Source organism: Corvus cornix, chromosome 1A (genome assembly GCF_000738735.6).
Source record: "Corvus cornix cornix isolate S_Up_H32 chromosome 1A, ASM73873v5, whole genome shotgun sequence".
NCBI lineage: Eukaryota > Metazoa > Chordata > Aves > Passeriformes > Corvidae > Corvus > Corvus cornix.
In genome coordinates, this window is record NC_047057.1 from 32,064,233 (window position 1) to 32,086,362 (window position 22,130).

The 22,130-nt window shown below is 37.1% G+C and overlaps 1 protein-coding gene across 4 annotated transcripts in view; it reads left to right on the forward strand.

The window, feature by feature from the left end:
- Positions 1-22,130, forward strand: part of MON2 (MON2 homolog, regulator of endosome-to-Golgi trafficking) — a 68,463-nt gene that overhangs the window by 4,106 nt on the left and 42,227 nt on the right. For all 4 annotated transcript variants that reach the window (XM_039571067.1, XM_039571070.1, XM_039571068.1 and 1 more), the window contains exons 2-10: positions 10,740-10,803; positions 14,736-14,863; positions 15,682-15,813; positions 17,260-17,389; positions 17,946-18,043; positions 19,241-19,366; positions 20,117-20,311; positions 21,023-21,147; positions 21,535-21,674. In XM_039571067.1, the coding sequence (XP_039427001.1) occupies positions 10,740-10,803; positions 14,736-14,863; positions 15,682-15,813; positions 17,260-17,389; positions 17,946-18,043; positions 19,241-19,366; positions 20,117-20,311; positions 21,023-21,147; positions 21,535-21,674 (1,138 nt within the window). The remainder of the gene's footprint in view (positions 1-10,739; positions 10,804-14,735; positions 14,864-15,681; positions 15,814-17,259; positions 17,390-17,945; positions 18,044-19,240; positions 19,367-20,116; positions 20,312-21,022; positions 21,148-21,534; positions 21,675-22,130) is intronic.

Consider the following 22,130-nt stretch of genomic DNA (forward strand, 5'->3'; position numbering starts at 1 on the left):
CACTGAACTGTGTGCTGCACTCATAGAGCTTTATAAACTATTTTAATCTGCTAGTGACTGGGGGTTTGATATTGCGTGCTGCATTTGTGGAAAGCTGGTGGTGCTCTTCTTAGTGAAGTGGAGTAAGAATTTTGTCTTATCACAGAATTGAAAATGGTTTAGTGTCATAAATAGGTTACCTGTTGTTTCTTATTACAGAGTGAAAATATTGTTCAGTAAGCTGCATCTGATTTGGTTAGATAATTCTACTGCATTACAAAGCTTCAGAAATACAAGGGGGAAATATTTATAATTGGCAGAAATAATGGAGTTAAAAGGAGAAAGAAGTATACCCAAAAGTTCCTCGCAGCCTGAATTCCAGTCATATGTAACTCACTGTTGTTTACACAGATCCAGTCAAGCAGTCTCAGCTTTCTTGTAGGCTTGTAGTCTCTGTGTTGTCTCAGGTTTTTTCTTGACTTTTAAATAGTAGTAAAAGCAAAGTGATTTTAAGAAAAAAAACACAAAAAAGTAACTCTTACTCAGCTCCCTGCACAGTTTCAGGCACATTTGTGCTGGTAGGAGAGGGGAAGGGAGAGGGCAGGTGGGGTTGGGGCAGACAGGGATGGCATCATCCCGTGGCAGGATCAGCTTGGCCTGGGACAGGGTGTGCCCTTTTCTTGGCAGTTGTGTAATAGGTTGCAGGTTGCCTGTACGTTTTAAGATGTTTGTTGCTGTAGTAGGGCTGGAAAAGAAGTGTCGTTCAACTTGCCTCCACCTGGAAGAGAAGCACAGAATTAGCTTTGAATACTTTGGTCAGTAGAAATGCTCTCCTGAGTCTCTTGGAAGAAAGCTTTTGATAGCCTCACTGTGCTGTTTCTTTACCAGAGCTTTGTTTGAAATAGCAGCATTGCTTTTACTTAGCTACTTACTGAGTTGTATACTCCTTTGGCACACAGACACATTTTTGAAACTGTATTGTAATTTGCTGTATCTAGGAAAAATAATAGAATCCAATTTTGCAATCGTATTTTTTCTTCCTTCATAAGTAACTCTTCTTGCAGGCAAGTAGCCTTACAAAGCTCTTAGGGTAAAAGTCAAAAACTTAGAATTTGAGTGACTTCTGGACAAATCAAACTTTAAATTATTTAATTACAGTAGATGTGGTGTGGACTAGCCTGAGGCAAGAGATAGGATTTGCCCTTTCTGAGGGGCAGTGTGTTGTGTTGTGTGAAGACAAGCATTATTCTACATTTCTTCCTTTGGAGTCCAGTCTTGTTTGCATTGAGTGACATACGTGACAGTTCAGTCCCCTGGGTTAAATCATCCTTGTTTAGGAATGATATGCCGATCTTGAACACATGCCAAAGCTAATGCCAAAAAATTAATTGGGAAGCTTGTCCTTTTTAGAGAACCTCTGATGCCATTGGGTAGCTGTGTGAAACTAAACATGAGGATGTATTGCAAAAGTTAAACACACACTAAAAAGATACAGATCAGTTAATTTCATATATAATGTCGAAGTGATCATTAGGACTCCTAATGCAACTGGAAGGAACAGTTAAAACCTGTGAATATTTGTTAGCTGTTTGTTCTGTAATGATAATATTTCAGAAATTTTGTTGAACGTAGTGCAGTAGACATATTGGAGAAGGCTAAGAAAGAAAATTACATGCTGAAGTGTCTTGTGATTTGGGCATCTGAGTCACTTGATGTACTTCTAGCATTGAATAGTTTCTGAGTGCTCTGCATTCACGCTACTTTAGTGGTAAAAGGATGAGCCAAATGAACCTAGGAAAGAAGAAACCTTTGTACATAGACCATTTTCTGTAGGAGTGATCAAGTTTTTGGGTTTCCTGCTTTATTTTTTGAATAAAATTGATTAAATAATTCTGACACTATAGCCTACAAGGAATTTAACCTACACTGAACTTTCCAGGTTGGTTTATTTTCAGGTCTTCACAACATTAGTTTGGAAGGATGAAAACTGGAGGTTTTGGGGTTTTTTTAAATGGGTATTCACTTAACGAATATTTTAAAGGTTCTTTTGAAATAGAGAAACAATGCTCTGTAAAATGTATATTGTCATACTTAGGCAGCTTGTGGTAAAGCATGTGTTTTGTGCAGGTGACTGGAGATTACTCTGTAGCACTCTTGAGTTGCCAGCCTGTAGCTGAGCTGGTGACCTGAGACTGGTGATCCCTAATATCTCTTTCAGTTTCTTTTATGAGTTCTGATCTTTCCCACTTGCTGTGTCTGCTAGCTTCATGTTTGGAGTCAATTAATTCTGCAGTGGTTTTTCTTCAATATTGACAGTAGTATTTTTTCAAAATTATGTTTCTAAAAAAGTGAACTCTTATATTTCTAGGAGACCGTCATCTATTCAGATGTGTTCTAAGCTTCATGGTCCATTGTAAATCATAAGTTTCATGTGATCATTGTAATCTTTGAGAGAAAATGTCATGTGTTTTGAAGTGATTCACGTAAGGCGCACAGGTGTTGGGGTTTAGTTTAGTCTTAGGTTCTCCTGTTAAAGGAATTTTCTCCCATATGCATGTTGCTAGGGGACAAATAGCTGTACTTAAGAAAGACAAAAAGGGGAGTGGGGCGGGCCTGGCTACTCCTTTGTCTACACCTGGGTGTGGGGTCAGTTCGCTCTGAGCGTCCGGAGAGAGAAGCTGCAGAGAAAGGAGCTGCTGCTTCTTTCTTTTTGGCCGTTCTTTCTTCCTGCTGGAAACAACGCCGGGACCCCAAAAGCCGTTTTCCCTGCCCTGCTGGAGACCAAGCTGTGGCTGCCCTGCCCCGCTGCTGCTTCGAGCTTTCGCTACGCTGTAGCCCTGCTTGTCCTGCCTGCCTGGGCTTCCGTGGGGTTCTCCCATCTGGATACATCTCGCCTGCCACCCGGGATTTGCGTTCGTCCCTGCCGCTCCAGCCTGCCGTTCTAGCCTGCCGTTCCAGCCTGCTGTTCCTGAGAGTCCGGGATCAGCTGCCCAGCGGTTTGTGAAGCCTTTGTCCCATCCCTTCCCGGGATCCCAGGGCACCAGAGCCGCGGGTTTCCCGAGCTCGCTCCGGAGCGCCCCCTGCAGCCGCGGGGGAACCATCGCACCTGCCCTGCTCCCCGGGAGCCGCCAGCGCCCCTGCCGGCTGCGAGCGGAACTGCACCCGAGGGGAAAGGGCCTGACAGCCGAGAAGGCTGGCACTGGGTTTGTGATTGCTGTTACTGCCAGAGTTGTTGTTGTTTTGTTTGACTGGTTGTATACATATATATAGAGAGAGAGTAAAGAACTGTTATTCCTATTTCCCACATCTTTGCCTAAAGGCCCTTGATTTCAAAATATAATAACTTGGAGGGAAAAGGGGTTATATCTGCCACTTCAAGGGGGGCCTCTGCCTTCCTTAGCAGACACCTGTCTTTCAAAACCGAGACAACAGGTCAAATTTCTTCATCATGTAATACCTTGCAATTTAATGAATGAAGAAAATTATTTAAAGTCTCAGTATTATCAGTCTGTCTTTACACTTTCCAAGTCACACTTTTCAGTGCAGGATTAAGGTCCCTAATGTTGGGTGTCTAAGCTTCATTGATTGTGCAGGCTTGGTTTGTTATGGAAATAATGTCAGTAGAGCCAAAGAACAATTCAGAGTATCTCATAGCCCGGGGATTGATACCCTCTATCACCGACATACTAGGTGTTCTACATTGCCATTTGAGATACCATAGTATGTCTTCCTTGGCTTCCAGCCTCTGGTCCAGGAGGGCATGGGTCTTCTGGTGTCTGCATGTAGTTGTCTTGGATACAGAGGCCTAACCTTAGATCTCTGCATTGAGCCCCTGCTAGTGGGTCAGCTGAATTAGCTTAAGGAGAGGCTTTAAGAATTAAGGAGCATTCAATAGAGACAATCTCCATTGTAATGGGAGTCTAAGTATTTAAATTTGTGCATCTTAATCTCTGATTTAATTCTTATCTGCCTACCATGGCTTCTTGAAGATTATACAGGAAACTTGTAGCAGAAGTTGAAAGTTCTTGGTGACTCCAGTTCTCAACTAGTGCCTAAACTGTCAGCTATTGTTTCTTTTTACCAGGTGTCTGGAAAATAGACATTGCTGACTGAATGTAGTACTTGTGGCAAATCCTCAAAAGTTGCCTGGTCCCATCTGTTGTGATCGACAAGCTGAAGGCAAAATTAGTTTGAACTTCAAGTGTATGTCTCCTAAAGCTCTGAAACAGGCTGTTGTTGTATTTTTAATGTAGAGTGATAATTGTTATGTCAAAAGTATGTAAGTAAAATTCAAGTGCAAGTGCTCTGTTTCAGTGGTTTAAAATTAGTTGTGTGGTACTTGAATGGATCACTCAGAAATCTCTTAATGGTAGACACAAGCTCTCTCAGAATATCCTTACACTACATATGTATCTAATATCTACCATATATTGTAATATATGTAATATTTAGTTACCAATATAATTTATATAGAATACAATACAAAATATGGGGTACATCTTTGTTCTGTCTGTTGAAGAGAGAAGTAGAACTTAAAAAAATTGTTGCTAAGTGGCTTGTGTTTCTTCCATGTTAGCTCTTTTGCCTTTCTGTCCACATTAGTGCTGTTTGGTAATGCGTTGGTTTATGTTATGCATTGTGATTTGTTCTGTTAATTTATGTGTGATGTTTTTTCCAGCTGAGGTGTAGTATTTTGACTGTCAAGTGAAAACTTGTGATATTAAGTATTTGTATTCAAATATCTTTATGCTCATGTCAAGTGAGGTAGCTCCAGAGGCAGCAGCCCTGAAGCATTTTAGATAACACTGGCAATTCTCCTGGCATTAGTGATGTTTAACCTTCAGAATTCTGAACTGGCTACTGGTACTGCAAACTGACGATTTCAGAAGATTAATGGACCAGAGGAGTAGTCACTCCTGTCAAGTGTGAAAGAGCACTCTGAATATGAGAGCAACTAATACAGTTGCACTAAAGCTGGAAATGAACAAGACTGTGTGTGTTTAAAAAACAAAAAACATAAACTGCAATGTCTTATATCTTCAGTTGGACAAGAAAGTGTATGATAGAATCTGTTAATCCTTTTTTTTTTCCTAATTTATGATAATTTCGTAACAAAGTGATAATAAATTGTTCAGTGTAATAAACCCCTGTGAGTGCACAGCAATGTCAGATCAAAACTGGCATTTTGCCAGTTTAATTCACATGTAAAATGACCATATATAAAAGAGAAGGGTCAGAGTAGAGATTGTACTCATGGGGAGGAAGATAAAAATACAGAAGGCAAGTACAATGCTTTTTCACACAAATGTGGTATGCTTTAGTGCTTTCATGAAACTGATTTAGTGAGGAACTTTTTCTAGTGTGTTCTTTTCCAAATAATAGTTTAGAAGTACAGTAATGGTCCAGAATATGCTTTTGCAAAGCAAGCCAGAATAACAACGAAGTGAAACTGTACTTTAGACAGGAGGACCTCTTATCTAAACTATTTGATATAGGGTTAGTGTTCCAGTTGGAAAGGCAGATAATGGTGGATATGAAAAAAATTGCTCTTTTTATTTCCTGTAATAGATATGGAAGTGACTATAGATAACATATATTACTCTCATCCCATCTTAATAAAAGGTTGGCAAACAATGTAATGTAAATACCAATATAAACTATTGTTCCTGAATGCTTTTCTTTTTAGAATAGAGAAATCAATAGCTTGTGTAGTAAGGACTGCAAACCTTACAACAATTTTAATGCCTCTGGAGATGGCAATTTGCTCTAATGTACAATGGAAACACAAATGGTCATTCAAAAGCACTAGCAGTGAACATTCTTGATTTTATTAACTTTCGATAATAATGCTTTCATATTTACAAATTTATACAAAAATATCCTTAATGTTAGATCAATCCTTCGTAGAAATAACCACGTGCCTGGTTGTTACATTAAATATCCTTATGGGAATTTATATTGTTTTGGTTAATAAAGTAAAAAAGATGCTAACTTCTCTTCCTAATTGTTAGACACCAATTTCTTTGAAGATCAGCATGTTTATCCTTTCTAAAGCATTTTTAAAAACCCAGGTTTGAAACTTTTAAAAGAATGATTGATATGGCAGAGACAACAAGTGCTTTTTTTCACTTTAGTTTTGAATTTTATGTCATCTTTCCCTTAGGAAAAGTTGTTAATTATGTTATTATTTTTCAGTAAAAGAAGTGTAGCTCTTTCATAGTTACCTCAGAGTAAAGGCAAAAACATAGAGATTACTGCAGAGCAACTGATGTACTGTCTGATCACATCCCAGCTGACCCCTCTGGTCCCTTACTTGCCTGTCTGTATGCATTGCAATAGAGGTCCAAGATGTCTTGGCCTCTGAGATTTAAATGTTCAAGCATATACCATGCCATTAATCTTTGTACTGCCGAGACAAGTCCCATTCTTGGGCTGCTGGGTAACATTGTGATGATCATGGAGTTAGCTATAGTGGTGTCCTGAGCTAATGTAGATTGCCTACTGCAGTTGGGTCTAAGAGCTTCCACTATGTCCCAGAAGACAGATTTGAAAAATTGGTGTTTTCTAGATGCACTTATCACTCCTGGTGTGGATGGTTTGCCTTTATGTCATGCTGAACTCATGTAGAATTGTATATCCCAGTACCTTCATATGCTATTGATGAGTTATAGAGCTTTAAATATGTATACACAGACTACGATGTGGAGAAATTTAGTTCATGAATGTTACCTGGATGTTGGAAAATGTTGGTTCTGCTTGAGGATACATTAAATCTTTCCTTCCTGATTGTCTGAGCAGCTGTTACCTGTCTCTGTTACCCAATAGGTGCTTTTGACCCTAAACAAAGTGTAAAAATTTCCAAAAATCTGGAAGATGCTCACAGCACATCTGATGACAGGAAGACTGAAATTCTTCCCTGTTGCAACTGAAGACTCAGAAGTCAATTAGGAGGGGAAGAGTTTTGGATCTGAGAAACTCCTGAAGCTAGGTTTGAAAGAGTCGATGCATTTCCACATCCTGGTCTCTCATGTGCAGAGAACTGCTGTCTATAAGGCAGCTGTGAATGTTGTTGTCAGATTGTACATTCAGAGAGGAGCTTTGAGGCCAGGAGATAGATACTAGGCGCAGACTTCTTTTCAGTCTACTTGAAACTGCACTGTCTTGATTTTTTTAATTTTTTTTTTTTTTGGCACATAAATTTTCTATTTGCCTTACTTTGATTTCTGTGAAGGGTGACTTCCTCATAATCAGCAAATGCTTGGTGACTAACTTCCAAGGAAGCAGAAAGATGATTAAGCAAGTGTTTGAGCCCAGAGGGTCCTGTTGAATTTTGCTGTGAGATTATTGACTGATTAAAACCAGGTCAAAGTATTGGAAGAGATTGGCTTGAATATGTGCTATCACTGAGAGTCAATTTCTCTTTTTTGTCAATATTTCACCTTCCCAGTTGCTTCAGGAGAAACATGAAGCAAAACTTAATAACGGCAAGTGTGTGTTTGAGACATTTTATATCAGTTCATTTCACAGTTATTAAAGCAGCAGAATTGGAAATCTAATTGACTGAAGGTTGTAAGTACATTTAAGCTTTATTATGTTTCAGGAATTACATGTATTTGCTTCTTTTCAAAATAGAGAGATAACTGACTTGCTCATTAGACTACTATGAATTGCAGTGCTAAGGGAAGCTGGTAATGTTACATCTAAAACTGGTGGTTGCTTTAAAGACATGGTGTCTTATATTTATGTCAAAGTAAATTATCATATTTGTACCCATAAGTACAGACACTATAATGCTGTCTCTCTCCTTGATTAGTGTTTTATAAGATCCTTTTCTCATGTGGCAGTGTCCTGCAGGCTGCTATAGTAAATTTGTAAACTTAAAAGCTATGAATATATCTTTTAATATGCCACTTAAATTGATGCAATCCAAGCACACTTTTACATTCATGTATACTGATTAGAATTGTTTATAGTTATCATGTGTTCTGTTGGCTATTTGTGATCAACGGAGGTATTTTTTTATAAATGTTTGTGTTGTCTCTTTAACATAAACAGTGCAGTACTTTATTTTTCTTTTGTAGGATGTGTGCAGTGTAATTAAGTCTAAACATTTTTAATTGGGATTCTGAACAGAAATTCTGAAATAGAGTATAATGCAGATGATCATAGAAATTTCTGTATCGCATGGAGAAGAATGCTTATATTCAGCAGTTGTTTTGTTTTACCTTATTTTTTTCAAAAATGTGTACTATTTTAAATAAAACATGGAAACAACTGAGAGCCATTATGTTGGAAAATTTTTGTGCAAAGTGCATGGTGTTTGTTAATGCCACTAATATGAGCAGACTTAATATTTCTTTGAATCAGAATGAGTTTGTCACTCCAGGCAAGAAAGAAATAAACTACCAGTAGATGTGATGAGTTTCAGTTTGAAGATAATTGAAGTTGGACTGTGACAAATCCTTCATATTAATTAATAGGAACAATGTGTTGTGACAAGAACCCCTCCAATTAGCTGACAATTTATAACTGAAGAAGAACATGGATTGACTTAAATCTCAAGAACTTCAATACATTAATATAATTAAAATAAATGAGAGCTGCATTTGGCATGCCTCATTTTAATTATGCGGAATATATATGTGCATGTTGCCTTGTGCTCATTTGAGCATGTTGTATGTTAATCAGGCACATGGATATTACTGACTTTACTTTTGAAGTAGAAAACTGTGTTCAGAAAAAAATAAATCTCCAGGATTTTAAGGCAGTGTTTAGTCTTCCTATATTGTTTTGGGAAATTAAAAAAAAAAAAAAAAAGGAAGAAAATTCCAGCTTTGCATTTCTCATTTGGCTATTTTGAGAAATATGTATATCAACTCTTAAATATTTGCTTGTGAATTTATACAGGCACCTTAACCTGACTCTCTGGGAAATCTTGTTGGAATAATGTTCTGAGGAAGAGAGAATATTAATACTTGGTAGAACTTTATGTACTATCGTTTTTGTGTTTCTGCTGTCAGAGCTTCTCTGCTTCTCTAATCTATTTTATGTGGTGACAGCACACATCTTTAAATAGTAGTATCAGAGGAAAAATATAAGTGTTTAGTGTGGAAAATACACAGAAATACAGAGCTGAAATAAAAGAGGAAGTGTGCTTTCAAATTTGCAGAACAGTATTTTCCAGCAACTTGCATTCAGTCGTTTGGGAAAACCTGTTGCGCTTATTTTGATTTATTTAATTCTTTCCACAGGCTTATAGTGTATTAATGGAATTAAAAAATGGAAAGGCACAATGTATAATGTATTATTTGTATTTAGATTTTGTACACAAAACTTTCAGAAGTTTGTCTTGAAATGCAAAGCCTCAATGTCACATTTCCAGTTCGGCTTGATTTCCATTAGAGAACATGACTTGAGTGATTTTTGCAGGGAAGTGTTTGTGGGCAATTGAAGAGGGAGTTGCCATTCCCTTGGGGCCATGCATGATGTCCCGGCTCAGCTGGGCAGCCCTGGTTGTCACCCTGCCATGCTGTGCCCAGGCAGCCTGCAGCCCTGGCCCCGCTGAAGGAGTGTGTGAGGGAGAGGAGGATGCTGCTGCTCTGCCACGTCACACTTACGGGGAAAGGGGAGGAACTGGTGCTATGCACTGTATGGTATGCTGGGAAGAACAGAGCATATTGTTAGAAAGGCATCTTCATGGTGTTATAAACATATATTATAGTATTGGCTTCTCGCAAAGTATTAAGGTAGATATTATATAATGTTAGAAATGCTTTTTGCTGTGTGGATGTAGTTTTCTCTCGTTTTAGCAAGAATGTTAGCAAGTGTGAGCAAGTAAGATAACCTCCAAGCGAGCAGAGGATGAGGCCCACGGAGCTGCTGATCAACACTTTGTCCAGAGAACAAAAGGGCCCAAAGGCTGCTCCGCCCGGAGAACGGGCGGCCAGGAGGGTCCGAGAGCCGCTATCACCGCTCTGCCCGGGGGGCAAAGAGGCCCAAAGCTGCAATCAGCCCTGACTGTTGGAGAATTAAGAGATCCACCCTACCATCGACTCTTACCTAGCGGGCCCAACCCCAAGAATCAAAAGAAATAAAACCGCAAGGCAGAAGAATACGCATGCTCTAAAAAGGCGGAACCAAGGAGTGGCCATGCAGAACGACTCCTGGCAAAGTTTTAATATGAATAGAGAACAGACAGTAAAAATGGTATAAAAAGGACTCACCTCGAGCATCAGGTGTGCTCTTGGCAGAGCGCCAAGGCACCCGGCCATTATCCCTTTGCTTTATTTTATGTGTCTCTTATTGTCTTTATATTAAACTCTTTAAATTCTAACAGGAGAGTGAACCTCGTTTTTCACAATGGTATTGCCCTGGGATAATTTGTATAGGACATTTGGGAGCCAAAATCCATGGGGAAAATGAGTTTCATTTTTATACTCATAGCTTGAAATTGTATAAAGAGTATGTAACAGTGTTTATGCTTACTAGTGGGTTTTTTTGCATTCATAAGACCAGAAAGTAATACAATGAGAATCATGATTTCCAAAAATTCTGAATATAACCCTTCCTGTGGAATTCTGGAAAGGAATTCTAGCAGCTACAAAAATTTCACTTCTGCATTAGCTCTGCTGGCAGAAACCACTACAAAAACATTTTTTGCTCTGAGACTGTACCTTTTTATTTGTCTACAATATTTTTATTTCTTTGCAGATATTGATGTATGGTATAGCACCTAAACTACTTATTTTCTTTTCTTCCAGGCTGCTGAATCAGGAATAATAAAAGTGAAAACAATAGCTGCACGGAACACAGATATTTTGGCAGGTAATTATTTGCAGTGCAATGGGAAAAATAAAGCTGAGTTACAGATCAAAATGTTAAAAAGATGTTTTGGATATGTCTAATAGTCTTTTAGTCATGTCTTTTAGTGTGTGCTGTATTGTTGATGCTTTACTTTTGGGCACCTAGCAAAACTAGTAGCACAGAAGTTTTTAAATACTGCTTGTGTTTCATGTTAGTGCTATTCTGGTGCTGAGGAAGGGCTCCATTTTCAGCTGATGCTCTACAAAAGTTATCATCCACTTAGAAAAGTAATGTGAAATACTTAAGACCTTACAGTCTCAGTGTTCTAGTTGCTGTGGTTGAGTGCTCTGTAGTATGATCCACATCTGTGTATTAGTCCAGCCTTTGGAGACTTGTAACTGGCAGGCAAAATTCCATCTTTGTCTGAGACAAGGTCGTTCAATTTAACATGTTCTAATGCCTTGGGGGACGGGGCATATCTTGTGAGCTACAGCTTTATAAGTGCTTAAAACAGTATCTTTTGACTGTCTTCAGCTTTATAAAGTTGGCTTCTTGCCAGTTGCTGGTAAAGCCCTTGGCCGGATTTAAATGTCCCTGCATTAATACTTGAGTGTCTACCCCAGATATAGTCAAAATCCTTGAAATGCAGGTTGTTTGGTAGGTCCAGTGAAATAGCTGCGAAACCATATCTTGTTTTGAGGTATGTAAATCAGATATTGTTAAGGAGGCATTTTCTAGGATTATTTGAATTAACAGACCCAATCCTCAGTATTTCACTTTAATGCCTCTTTTTTATTTGTTTATTTTCTTTGTTTTTACTGCTGTCATGAATGCTGACATAAGTGGGAAAAGTGTGCCAGGTAATGTCAGCTATATCAAAATACAAAAACAATCAAGAGAGAGCTGTAGTTAGCCGTTTGGGAAGCTGTCAACATGTTACTGCATAAAGAAGTTTGTATTTTAGAAAGCTAGTTTCTAATCCTGCAAAGTTCTCTGGATTTTTAGTTTTCAAAGGGAAGAGATGGGAAAGATCATTCAATTTAGTCATGGATGGGCAGTCGTTGCTTTCATCTTTTTGAGGGAACACTTTCTGGTAGTCGGTAAAATTTTTAAAATAATTTTCTTTTGGAAAGTTTAAACTAGAATGTACTTAGTATTTATTTCATTTAAAAAAACCTGCACGGATTTGTTGTTAAGAGGTTTGGGAAACCAGCAGGTCCTAAAAGTTATTTTGATTAGTTAATCTTTGCTAATAGGATAATAACTTTTTCCCCCTTTGTTTCACAGTTTTGCACTGAGAAAATGTACTTTGCCTGCACATTATCCTAACATTCCATGGTTAAAGCATAATGTCATTAAACAGACTAAATTCTTTATGAACTCTTGTATTTTTTGAGGTATCAGTTGTAACCTAAAATTATACATGTTAATGTCAAGAGATTGCCTCCTATCTAATATTTGAAATCTTTTGAAGAAAAATAATGTATATACATTAGTAATAATAAAGCTGCAAAACGCTACTGTAATTGTGAAATCTAGTGGATACTTTTTGACTGCTAGATGATTTAGGAACATCTACGAGACATTCTAGTAATACAAATAAATATTTTGATCAGGATACGACTTTTTAAATATTTTGATGTAAACTGTGGTTTCACTAACGTAGATAAGAACAACTGTATCAGATTGTTTTGAATAAGCTGATCTGATGCTTTCTTGAGCATTTCATTGTGTAGGATTATAATTTTTAGAAAAATAGATGCAGGCTTAAAATCATTATTAAAATCTTTAAAATCTTTGTTATTTTTGGTGGGATATGTTTAGCCTGCCAGAACTTTGAGGTCATTGATCTAACTTCTTTCTTTCTCTTGGAAAAGTTAAGTTGAGCTGTTTCAAGGTCTTCATTCTTGGCAGTCTGTGCATGCTTTATAATTTATTTATAAGAATTTGAGAAATTCCAAAGGAAGAGAAAGCCTTATATCAAAGGAGATAAATTTGAGAAATTATTTCCATGTGGCTTTGAGATGCGCAAAAACTTACAGTTTAGGAGTTCTAAAAATCAGAATTATAATCTTGCTGATGAAATAAACAGGTAAGTTATACTTTCAAGAAACTTCTCATTTGTTATGGTTCAGTAAGATAGATTTCTTTTTCAATACCTATTGCCATAAATTGGTAGCAAAATTGAGACAGACCTGGCAATAATAAATTTTTTGTGCATTTGAAGACCGAAGCTAATACAGTCACAGAATCATGTGATCACAGAATATTCTGAGCTGGAAAGGATCATCAAAGTTAAGCTCCTGTCCCTCTGAACAGGAAAGCCCCAAGAATGACTCCATGTGCCTGGTTGCTATAAAACCAGATGGGTACCGAAGCAGATCTACAAAACATTAATTTTTCAGCTTCATAAAGTAAAAATATTTGTCTAGATTCTGTTGTGAGATTGTTGCTTTTAATGGATTATAGAAGAAAAATATTGTAAAAGGCCTAAATTTATTCTTTGTCATGCCATTTTTGCCATTCAGAATTATATCTGGAGTCTCATGTTAAGGATAAATGTTTTGTGGTATCTTTTTGCTTGCTTTTTTCTGATTGATGGTTAGAATTTAGTGGCAGTTCAGAAATGTCAACTGGACATAGAGCCTGCACTGGCTCTGAAGAGGCTGATGGAACTGGGCTGTGTGTTGATATCACCCTCTAAGAGCTATTATCTTGTAGAAAGTTGGCATCCATAATTTATAATAGCCTATCCTTTTCTTAGAAACTTCTGAGTGAGTTAGTTTCAGTTGGAAAATACCACTAAAGTATATTTTTGTAGTTGTTTCATTTTTTTTCCGAATTAGTTGTAGTGATGCTTAATAGTAAAGATCATGTTTGCATTTTTATGTGAGAGTGTATTTTTTGTTTGTGGTAACTACTGTCCTCTTAAAAGCATGTGAAACTTTCCATGAATACATTTCTTCTACTACACATAGACTAAAACAAAGTTATGACATTCAATGCAAGAACACACATTGGACTTGCAACTGTGAGGAAATTTTTAGTGTCTAAAATGGTGATGAGCGGCTAAAATCTTAGAAGTTTGCATGAATCAACAAACATACCTGCAAATGGAAAACCACTCATCAGTCAGAGTCATGCTTTCCTTTAGTATTTTAAAAATTTTTAATACTTTCATATTTTTAAATTTGATTATCTCAGATTTCTTGAATTACTTTTATGGGAAAAAACTGTTTTAAATGCCGGTGTAGAATGTTGTATTCATTACGAAGCTTTTTCTCCTTAACAAAAGAAAGGAAGGGAGAGAGAAAAGTTTATGGGAACTGGTTTTCTCCTGGCAGAAGTTCATTTTAAGAAGCTACCCTTTGCCACTAAAACACCATTTAACAAATTCACAGCCAGGTGAACATACCCTGGATACAAACAGTCCAGTCTCTTTTTCCGCCTGTTTTGTCAGTCCAGTCTCTTTCTCCTCCTGTTTTGCTGGTGGCAGTTTGCTCTTCCCCTTCCTGCCCTGTGGCTTGGAATGTTGCTCTGTGCTACACAGTGTTGCTCCTGCATTAGGTGCTGAGGTGAAGCAGAGCAGAAGGACAGTGCTACCAGCCTGAGACTGGTTCCTGTGGCAAGGCCAGGGAAACTCTGGAACTGGCAGAACCTTACACCTTCTTGCTAACCACATGGACTCTTAAGTTGATGTTTTGGATTTGGAAAGTCTCTTGAGTGTGTAAGGGAGAAGGTGCTTGGAATTTGAGCCTTGGCCAGGGTAATTGTGGAAGTGAGCTGTGTCAGCCCGGTGTCTGTCTTCACTTGGCTCTTCCCTGTGGTCCACGTGTAAATCCTAAATTTCCAAGACTGCAGATTGCTTTTTGTTAATAGGTGGGATTAACAATTTTTGCATTGTATTTTTCAAAGTATTAAGCATTGACTGCTTCCATATCTCTCTTTGAAAGCATTGAAAGAGAACAGCTCAGAGGTGGTTCAGCCTTTTCTGATGGGTTGTGGAACAAAAGAACCAAAGATCACTCAGCTGTGTCTAGCAGCCATACAGAGGCTCATGTCTCATGAAGTTGTTTCAGAGGTAAGATCAATCTTTATACAAAACCATAGATATTTCAGAGTGAGAAATACCTCAAACAGAAGGTGAATGAGTTGTTTTAGGAGGCTCTTTGTGTTATAATGAACATAGCCCACAAAATATTTTACTTGTATCTGGTTTTCAGTAATTTAAAAGAAAACATTTTACACCATTAAAAAAAAAAAGTGAGGAAATATTAGTAACTTCTAGAAGAAAATTCATGAAAATTGAAACCAGCAAATTTAGTTCACATTTTTACACTGCAGGAACTGAACATGTGATGGACCTTGTGCCTCCACAAAATATACTCTGTGCAATAAAATTATTGTGCTTTTGTTACAGTTTATTTTTAAAATAAGGTAAAATGGATGCACATTTTCTGCAGCAGCAGTAAATGTCATGGTATATTATGGTACTGCACATATAGTATGTTAGGAAGCTGGTAAAGATAATGCTGTTAAAATACACCTTCAGTTGTGTTTGTGTAATGTAAAATTACACTGTTTTCTCTCTGATATGAGTGAATTCTGAGGGTAAAATATATTTTTATTGTGTCTTCCATATTTCCAAGCAGAAAATTAAGTACACGCTTTAATTTGTGCTACATATTAAGACATTTCTGCTGTTGATTCTTTAAAAATACTTCAGGAAGCTTGTGACAATGAAATTGCCTTTATATTCTCAATGTAGTGCTATGGTATAGACAAGCAGGCACATTCAGTTATGATATGCCTTTATGACAGTGATATTCTTACATATGTACACATGATATACCAGTACGTAAATATTGTAATAGTTGGTAAAAAAATATTTCTTTGTAGGCTGCAGCAGGAAACATTATTAATATGCTTTGGCAATTGATGGAGAACAGTCTTGAAGAACTTAAATTGCTCCAGACAGTTCTTGTACTTTTAACAACCAATACAGTTGTGCATGATGAAGCACTGTCCAAGGTAAGAATTTGTTGGTGTCAACTATAGAACTTACAATATCCAAGAGGAAAAATGGGGAAATTTTACATAAGAAGCATGTGAAAACAATGGACAAGGAGGGGGGGCGTTTCTTTATTCTATCGTGTCCATATTGTCTTTACGACTAGACTCTGAAAACAGGATTTCTTTTAGCTTCCTTTTCCATGGGTTTTGTAATTCCTCCACAGTAATACATTTCTGACTTAATCAGAACTTGAAATAAAAACACTGGGCCAATGCCTATCCTTCTCATCTGTTAAATTTGTTGTGTGCTTTTGAACTGGAATCAGAGCACATAGCACAGTGTAAATTCTCACTAATGGAGAAAATGTTAAAAGAAGCTGCCTTCCACCCTGCCTTGAATCTCTTTTGAAAGCAGTCCAGTTATTGCTCTTTCAGTAAGAACTTTGGCTGGTAGTTTTAAACATGAAACATTTTGGATTTTATGTTTCAACTAAAACAAAAAATAAGGACCTGTCCATTTTAATTTAACTTTTAAGATACTTCTTTTTGAAGAAGCAACATTGTTTACCAATCTGTGAATTGTGAAACTCTTCTTGAAGTAAATTTCTCTTCTAGATTACGTGGGAGAAAATTGGTTTCAGCCAGTTGAGTGTTCATGTTTCAGTCAAGCTGTTTTAAGATTTCAAACTGATGTGGAAATATCATACGAATAGAGTCCACAAATCATAGACATGAAAAAGAGGCAAAAGAAAATTCTTAATCTTGTGTGGCTCAGAGCATGTAGCACTGTGGCTGGGTGTGGTTGAGATTCTTGCAAGTGCAAGAGCACAGAATATGGACATAAGAACAAGAAACACAGGTTTCACTGCACATACAGATGTTAATTTTCAAAATTCATTATAAAATAAGTAAGTATTAAACTATGAGTTAGAGGTAATAATAAAATCCAATGGGAAAAAGTATTCAGGTCATTGCCAGCACAATGGCACATTAAAATGCATGTCAGGAATAATAGCAGTCAAGGCAACATGATTGTGAAAGTATTGTGATTCAGTCTAGGAGAGGAATGACATTTTAGCTTTGGAGTTGACTGACTTTTCTGTGATTAACCTTACAATCCTACTGTCCTTTTGACATTAATATCCATACAAGTTGTTCTGTGTGATTACTGTGTATTCTCTGTGATGACTGTACTTTTTATTGGCACATCATAATGTCATCAGTTAATACCACTTTTTTATTGACTTTGGGGAAGATTACTAAAGAGTTTTTTGGCTAGGGTAATCCATAAAACTTATTCTGGTTCTTCAAATTTAAAATTATTAAGTTTTTTTTTTTTCTGGGCAACCTTTTGACAAACTTAGCAGAAAGCATTCCTCAGTCCATCAACCTTCTTGACTCTTAGCTAAAAGATGAAATGTATTGTTGTAAGGTGATATTTTTTCTGGTTTTTTTTCCTTTCAGGCAATTGTACTTTGCTTTCGATTGCACTTTACAAAAGATAACATCACAAATAATACTGCGGCAGCCACAGTGCGGCAGGTAGTTACTGTCGTGTTTGAGAGAGTGGTTGCTGAAGATGAACGATATAAAGGTGGGCATACTGCTTACTCAGCTTGCTTTTATTGATCTGCTTTTTGACACATATCAGATGTTTCTCTTTCAGATAAAGAAGTAGTAAAATGTCTATAGATGTTATAAAAAAGTCACAGACGTCATTAATTTTAACTGTCTTTTATACACTTATTTGTATTTAAAGGAGGCTAAATCCTTTGCCATTGTATCAGTCCAATTCAGTACACCAATATATAAAATGCAGATTTTTTTTTTTTTCTTTTCAAGCTGTGAGAACTGGTCTTCAGGTTAGTACTGTGAAAGGATTTGAGGTGAGGGTGTCATTTAAGGTGAATGTACCATAGATTACTGAGTGGGAAATACATGGCAGTAGAGAAGAGAGTGTTTGAAGAGAACATTTGAAAGAAGTGCTTGGTATTGATGATCTTTGGTAGTCAATCTAAGGTTTTCTATAGACTTGATAAGTTGCAGGAGAAGTACCTGGCCATTCTCACAGAGTATTTCTGTAAGAACACTTAATGTACATTTGATTTTTAACAGTTCCTGTGTTCACAAAGCTTTGGTTTTTTGCACAGATGCTGTTGACCAGCCAGCTGCAGTTCAAGGGAATAGTAATAGAAGATCTGTCAGTACACTGAAGCCATGTGCTAAGGATGCATATATGCTTTTTCAGGTAGTTGGGGAGCATATATTTATATATTTGCAGTTAAGATTGGGTGCTTCTACATCTCTTTAAGAAATTTAAATAATTTGCTGTTGGCATGTTGACAATGTCCTTAACCAGAGCCTTGGGCTTTCTTATGTGTATTTATTGACATTGGTGATGATATACTGTATCACAGGGGAATGATGGGAAAATGAAGACAAAGTGGTCTTGGAAAATGTTTTACTATGAATCTTAAATAATAGCTAAGCATACGTGTCTCCATTAAATTCAAGATTCTTATTTCTGTGAGCTGTGGTGGGTTGACCCTGATTGGACTCTCAAGTGCCCACCAAGCTGCTTTACCATTCCCCATCCCAGCTGGGTGGGGAGAGAAAATAAGATGGAAAACAATTCATAGGTTTTTTCATAAGGCAGTTCACTAAAGCGGAAGGTTGCATGTGCATAAGCAAAGTGCATCAGCAAGCAATGTTTAGCCACTTCCTGAGAAACGGGTTCACGATGCATGGCATTTGCTCCCAAAGGTGAACATTGCAAATAACGAATGCCTCCCTTCCTTCTCCATTTCTTAGATTCTATAACTGAGGTTAACCAAAGACATCTTTGGTTAATTTGGGATGACCTTTTTTGTGTCCCCTCTCAGGATCTTGCCCAGCCTCTTGGTGGCAGTGGGGGAAAATCTTGAGAGACGGTGCTGAGGCTCTGACAGTGCTACTCAGATGTAGTCAAAACACTGGTGTGTTATTAGCACCTTTCTAGCTACCAATGCAAAACTCAGCACTTTGAGGGCTGCTATGGGGAAAATAAACTCCATTTCAGCCAGACCCAAAACAGAGCAAAGCACTACAACTGCAGTTCAGTCCTGTTTCTTGTGCTTGGTGTTGGACATAAAGGCAAGTATGTAGTGAAAAGGTGTAGTTGTATTCATGACACCAGTAAAAATCTTCTTGACTTAGCAAATTCACTGGTCTTGAGAGATTTCTGAGGGCGGGAATGAACACACATGCTACAAGGATAGCAGCAAAGTTCAAAATTTCTTTTAAAAGTTTTTGGTGCTTTGTAACTTACGTAAAAAAAGCATTTAAGGAAAAGTTACGTAGTAATCAGAAAACTAGTCACAAAAGAGGAGAGCATGTAGATTTCATTATAAACTCTGGAAACTTTCTTGGTACAGAGAATGTAAATATTACTATGTTTCTTTCCAAGGATCTTTGTCAGTTAGTTAATGCTGATGCTCCCTACTGGCTCGTGGGTATGACAGAAATGACACGGACATTTGGCCTTGAACTTCTTGAGTCAGTCCTCAATGACTTTCCACAAGTGTTTTTACAAGTGAGTAGTTCTTGGATGGAAAACAGTAAGACTTCTGTTCACATAGGTAGTAAAATCTGCACTTCATTAAATCCTCTTTAATTTAACACAAATACTGTTTTCCTGAAAGACTTGTAGCTTTTATGTATTCAGGGGGGGCAGTTTAATAGAAAAGTTCCCTGTGATTTTTGACCATGTTTTTCTATTCCCAAACACTTTATTTATGTTTATACATTTTGTAGAGCATGTTTTAGTTTGTTCCACTTTCAGTTTTGCTGTTTATATCTCCTCCAGAGATGTATTTTCTTATCTTGCCTGATTTATGACAGCTCTGTAACTAAATTTGTGGAATTGTTATTTCTACAAAAACATTAACCTCACCCCACTTGTAAAGTAAGAATCATGACTGTGAATTGCATGTATCTACTGCATATAAATGCACTGTAATCCTGCAGTAATGTGTTTTAGCTGACAGTAGGTAAATTTAAAAAATTCATAAATATATAAGTGTTGTATTAGCAGCCTATTTCAACTTGGAAATACTAGAAGAGGAGTGCATGGCATGAACCTGACCATTGTAATTTCACACTTTTTGATAGCTTTATAATGGTGTCTGCAGTTCTGCCTTTTCATTTCCTGATTTTAATTTATACCAAGATTTACATTCAGACTGCTTGATCATAACTACAAATGTAAATAAGATGCATTATCAGAGCTACTGGTAGCAATTAAGGACTATCAGCATATAACTTTTTCTGTTTTCTTTTTCAGCATCAGGAATTCAGTTTTCTTCTTAAAGAAAGGGTATGCCCTCTTGTTATAAAGCTCTTCTCCCCAAATATCAAATTCAGGCAAGGTTCCACCACCTCTTCTTCCCCAGCACCAGTGGAAAAACCATACTTTCCCATCTGTATGCGTTTGCTGCGAGTAGTTTCTGTTTTGATTAAACAGTTTTACAGTTTGCTGGTAAGAATGTGCTCAAATCTTCTTTATGCAGTTTTGTTTTTCTATGTATATGCCAGTGCTGTGATCAGTAGTAGAATTGATTAGTTCTTGGGAACTGTTGATGTCTACTGAGGGAAGAGAAGGCTAAATATGCTTTTTCTCTTAAGTGGATTTGTGCTTACATGTATTCTAAATGTATGATTTTGTTAGTCATGGACTTGTATGAATTTCATAATAGATTAGCTGTTGTCTTTATTTAACTGCCTTTCAGGTTTTGGGAACCTTTTGATCTTCTGTTGTTTGCCTGATTTTAGATAATGGTGATTACTGTGCCTTGTTAATACTTTCTAACAGGCTTTTGACTTGAGTTGCTAAAGCTGTTGACAGAATGTGGGTAAAAAACACATCTGTTATGTCCTGAGTTTGGGGTATTTCCTAAAAAAAATACTTCTCTTACAGTTTGTTTACTGTAGCAAATGTATGACCTTTATTGCAATGTCTGTGAGGAATTTAACTCCTTCAGTACAACTGCATATGTGGTTTTAGCTTGTCAAAAATATTATTATTAGTTATGTTTTTATATAATTCTGAGTAAATACTCATTCAAGGGGTTTTTTTTAGATTCTGTACAAATCTTGCTGTGATAGGATTCCTGAGATGAAAGATTTTTTGAGAAAATATTTTGTAGGAGGCTTTTTCTTTTTGCTAATTATTGTAAACTATATGTTTTAGGTAACAGAATGTGAAATCTTTCTGTCATTGCTGGTTAAGTTTCTGGATGCAGACAAACCACAGTGGCTACGAGCTGTTGCAGTAGAATCTATTCACAGGCTTTGTGTGCAGCCTCAGCTATTAAGGTACTAAATATATTGAGTTTTGCTTTTACATAAAGTTTAAGATACATTTTTATTATTTTTCTCTAATGGAAAATGCTTCCTAAAACATTGCAAATATGTAGAAACTTAAATGCAATAAGCTCATCACAATAATTTTGCATAATGCATTAGGCAATGCTTATTATCCAGGAAGGGCTGAATTACAGTTATTTGAGTATGTCTGTGTGTTAGCAGTGTCAAAGGAGCATTTACCTAAAATTAAATACTATTGTTTACCTAAATATTTGCCATTAAAATGTGCTTTTAGTCTACAGTTTGGAGTGTGCGTTGGGGGGGGAAGTTGCTGTTAAAATATTCTTTTAGTCTCCAGTTTGTCAAATACTTTCTGTTTTATAAAATACTTACCAGGTCTTTTTGTCAGTCATATGATATGAAGCAACATTCCACTAAAGTTTTCCGTGATATTGTGAATGCACTGGGGTCCTTTATCCAGTCTCTATTTCTTGTACCAAGCACGGGGAACACATCAGCAACACCAAATCAAACTGGTAAAGCCTTGTCCTTATTATTATTTTATTTTGCCGTTGTTTTCTTGTAATAATGAATTATGTTTTGATTCAGCTCTGGTACAGCTTTGTACTTCTGTGTTTATTTTGGTCATAAGCTAGCTTGAGACAAACTGGTGTTCTCAGCTCTGGTACAACAGGGGGTTTTACCTACCTGTATTGTGGGGAAGGTGTAGACCCCAGTCAGCAGAGCAGTGTTCCTGCCTTGATTCCTGTTTCTGCAGTGACCCAGCTCTTTGTTTCACAACTTTTCAGAGGGAAATTCTGATGGAGTTATTTCTAATTTCTGACTATAAAAATGTGTCTGATTTCTGTCTCCTTGTGCGGGGATGTCATTTATGGCAGTGCGTAATTTAAGTAGTAAGACAGTGTGTGTTTGTGGGGGGCAATCACTAATTCTTCTGAATGTTCAAGGCCAAAACTGGACTGAGGGAGCCA